Genomic DNA, 2,248 nt, shown 5'->3' with positions numbered 1-2,248 from the left:
ACTCTAACCATCATGTATTATCCATAGCCCCGCTTTTAGAATCACGCCCTGCCCCGATCAACTCTTCTCTCCGACTTCGCACCTCAGAACATACCCTTACTAGTTATTATAGAGAGAATTATTAACTTTCCTCTGAATCGCGACGAGGAAAGATATCTTTGGGGCTTTGGAGCCATTAAAAAAATACTCCGATTCAACGAGGGCTACCTCCTCTCGGACCTATAAATAGTGCGCTCCCTTGCCGTTTCTTCACACTAAGCTCAAGCAAAGTTGATTTCATCGTTCGTATAATTTCAGTGGCGAGTCCCTAGAGATCGATCATGGTTGTGTTCAAATTGAGTGATGAGTACAGTTCCCCCATTCCTGCGGCGAGATTCTTTAGGGCCTTGATTGGGGACTTCCACAACCTTATCCCCAAGCTCATGCCTGAAGCTATCGGGAGCATTGACATCGTCCAAGGCGACGGAGGAGCCGGAACCATTATGCAAATCAATTTCACTGAAGGTAAAGTTTCTTCGGGTGTTTTTAAGTATTGACGCTCCCAATCTTGTGTAATGGAATTGCACATTTTCGTAAGTAATGACATAGAAATAAGATGGCCCATCAAAAAGAAAAACACGATGATTGTTAAGATGCTATATTGTTTGATCAGGCAAATTTTCCTAAAGATATTTGTCTTCTGTGATTAGTTCAAATCTAATTAGTACGTATCTCCCATTTCATACGCAGGTAGGGAACTCAGTTTCATTAAGAGCCGAGTAGATATGCTAGATGAAGAGACATTGACGTGTGTGTACAAACTGATTGAAGGCAGTCAATTGATGGAGAAGTTTGAATCCATTGCTTACGAAGTTAATTTCGAGCCGACACCAGACGGCGGGAGCAAGAGCAGGATAGCCAGCACATACTACACCAAGGGCAATTTTCAGCTCAATGAAGAAGAAATCAAGGCTGGCAGAGAGAGAGGCTTAGGAATATACATAGCCGTCGAAGCATACCTCCTCCAAAACCCGGATGCTTATGCTTAATTCCGGAAGTTCTTCTCTCAAATAAATCTGGAATTACTCGTGGTACTCTGTGTCTTCTGTAGTGAGTGTTTGGCTTGTCTTTTGGTGATGGACATGACCGTCCTTTTGAGCGTGGATGGCAACAAGGATACATACTTTGTACCTCATTTAAAGCGGTGGATCATTGGTGATTCATCCTATGAAAGCATTCTAGCATTTTCCTGAATACCACTTTCAATTTCCCTCTAATTTCGTAAGAAATCTCATCTAATTTTTTTCTCACGACATGCTTGGTTTGATATTTGCTTTTAAACAGTTTTGCCAAATGGCGTTACGTCTCTAATCAAAGGAAAGAAATAGATAGTTGTTTATTTTGAAAATATACATGTATCTTCCTAATAAGGCCTCTCACGATATTAAAAGACTAGCTAAAATGGATGAAGATACTATATGAGCCGAAATCAAACAATAGAATTTAAGTCTCAAAGCCCGGTTAAGTCCTAACTTATGACTACGTAGGTAGCCAAAACCTACAGTATCCCGTTTGAGCACATTTTATGGGATTTATATAAATGACCTTTAATTTCTAAACTAAAATTTTTTTAACGTCCCAATCAACTGTGCTAAATTCTGAGATCGACCTGTCCTTTTTTCATCAACATTTCTGCAAATTTCAACATTTCTCGAGTCTTATCAACATGGAAAAAATTATGTTTTTTTTTTTTTTTGCACGAAACTGTAGAATTCTTTTTTTTTTTCTGCTGCCCATTGATGTGCGAGAAACTAGCTGTCGCAACCTAACCTCAAGCGCACCACTTAAGGTTTGGCTAATGGATTACTAAGCCTAAACTGTGACATTATGAAATTTCGGTCATGTTTTCAATTAAATAAATCGGGCATATCATCAACGCGCCTATAGTGCTATTTTCTAAGCTGATCACTTATGAGATAACTAGACTATCTAGGGAAGCCATTAAAGGATTTTAATGCAATAGACTTGATAATTCAACTAGGAATCGACTACCTGACCGTGCTCATATATAGATATCATTACAACACAGTTAAAAATCGATCAGGGATCAAAGATAAGTCGGTCCGACTAAAATAGGTGATCAAAGTGTGGGTGATTCCACCAGATTGCAAATTCTCGTCGATCGGCACTAGACCGATTTTTCTGTCGTTTTGGTACCCTGTGTCCGAATATGAAATCTTGAGATTTTCACGACAACCGAAAGTCGTCA

At 39.4% G+C, this 2,248-nt stretch overlaps 1 protein-coding gene across 1 annotated transcript; it reads left to right on the top strand.

Moving 5' to 3' along the window:
* The first annotated feature begins 320 nt into the window (after positions 1-320).
* Positions 321-1,028, top strand: LOC104417533 (major allergen Pru ar 1). The gene is made up of 2 exons (XM_039300493.1): positions 321-509; positions 828-1,028. The coding sequence occupies exons 1-2, from the start codon at positions 321-323 to the stop codon at positions 1,026-1,028; spliced, it is 390 nt and encodes a 129-aa protein (XP_039156427.1).
* Positions 1,029-2,248: the final 1,220 nt, after the last annotated feature.

Source organism: Eucalyptus grandis, chromosome 8 (genome assembly GCF_016545825.1).
Source record: "Eucalyptus grandis isolate ANBG69807.140 chromosome 8, ASM1654582v1, whole genome shotgun sequence".
NCBI lineage: Eukaryota > Viridiplantae > Streptophyta > Magnoliopsida > Myrtales > Myrtaceae > Eucalyptus > Eucalyptus grandis.
Note: the sequence above shows the minus strand (reverse complement) of the source record. Positions and strands in the feature narration are given on the sequence as shown.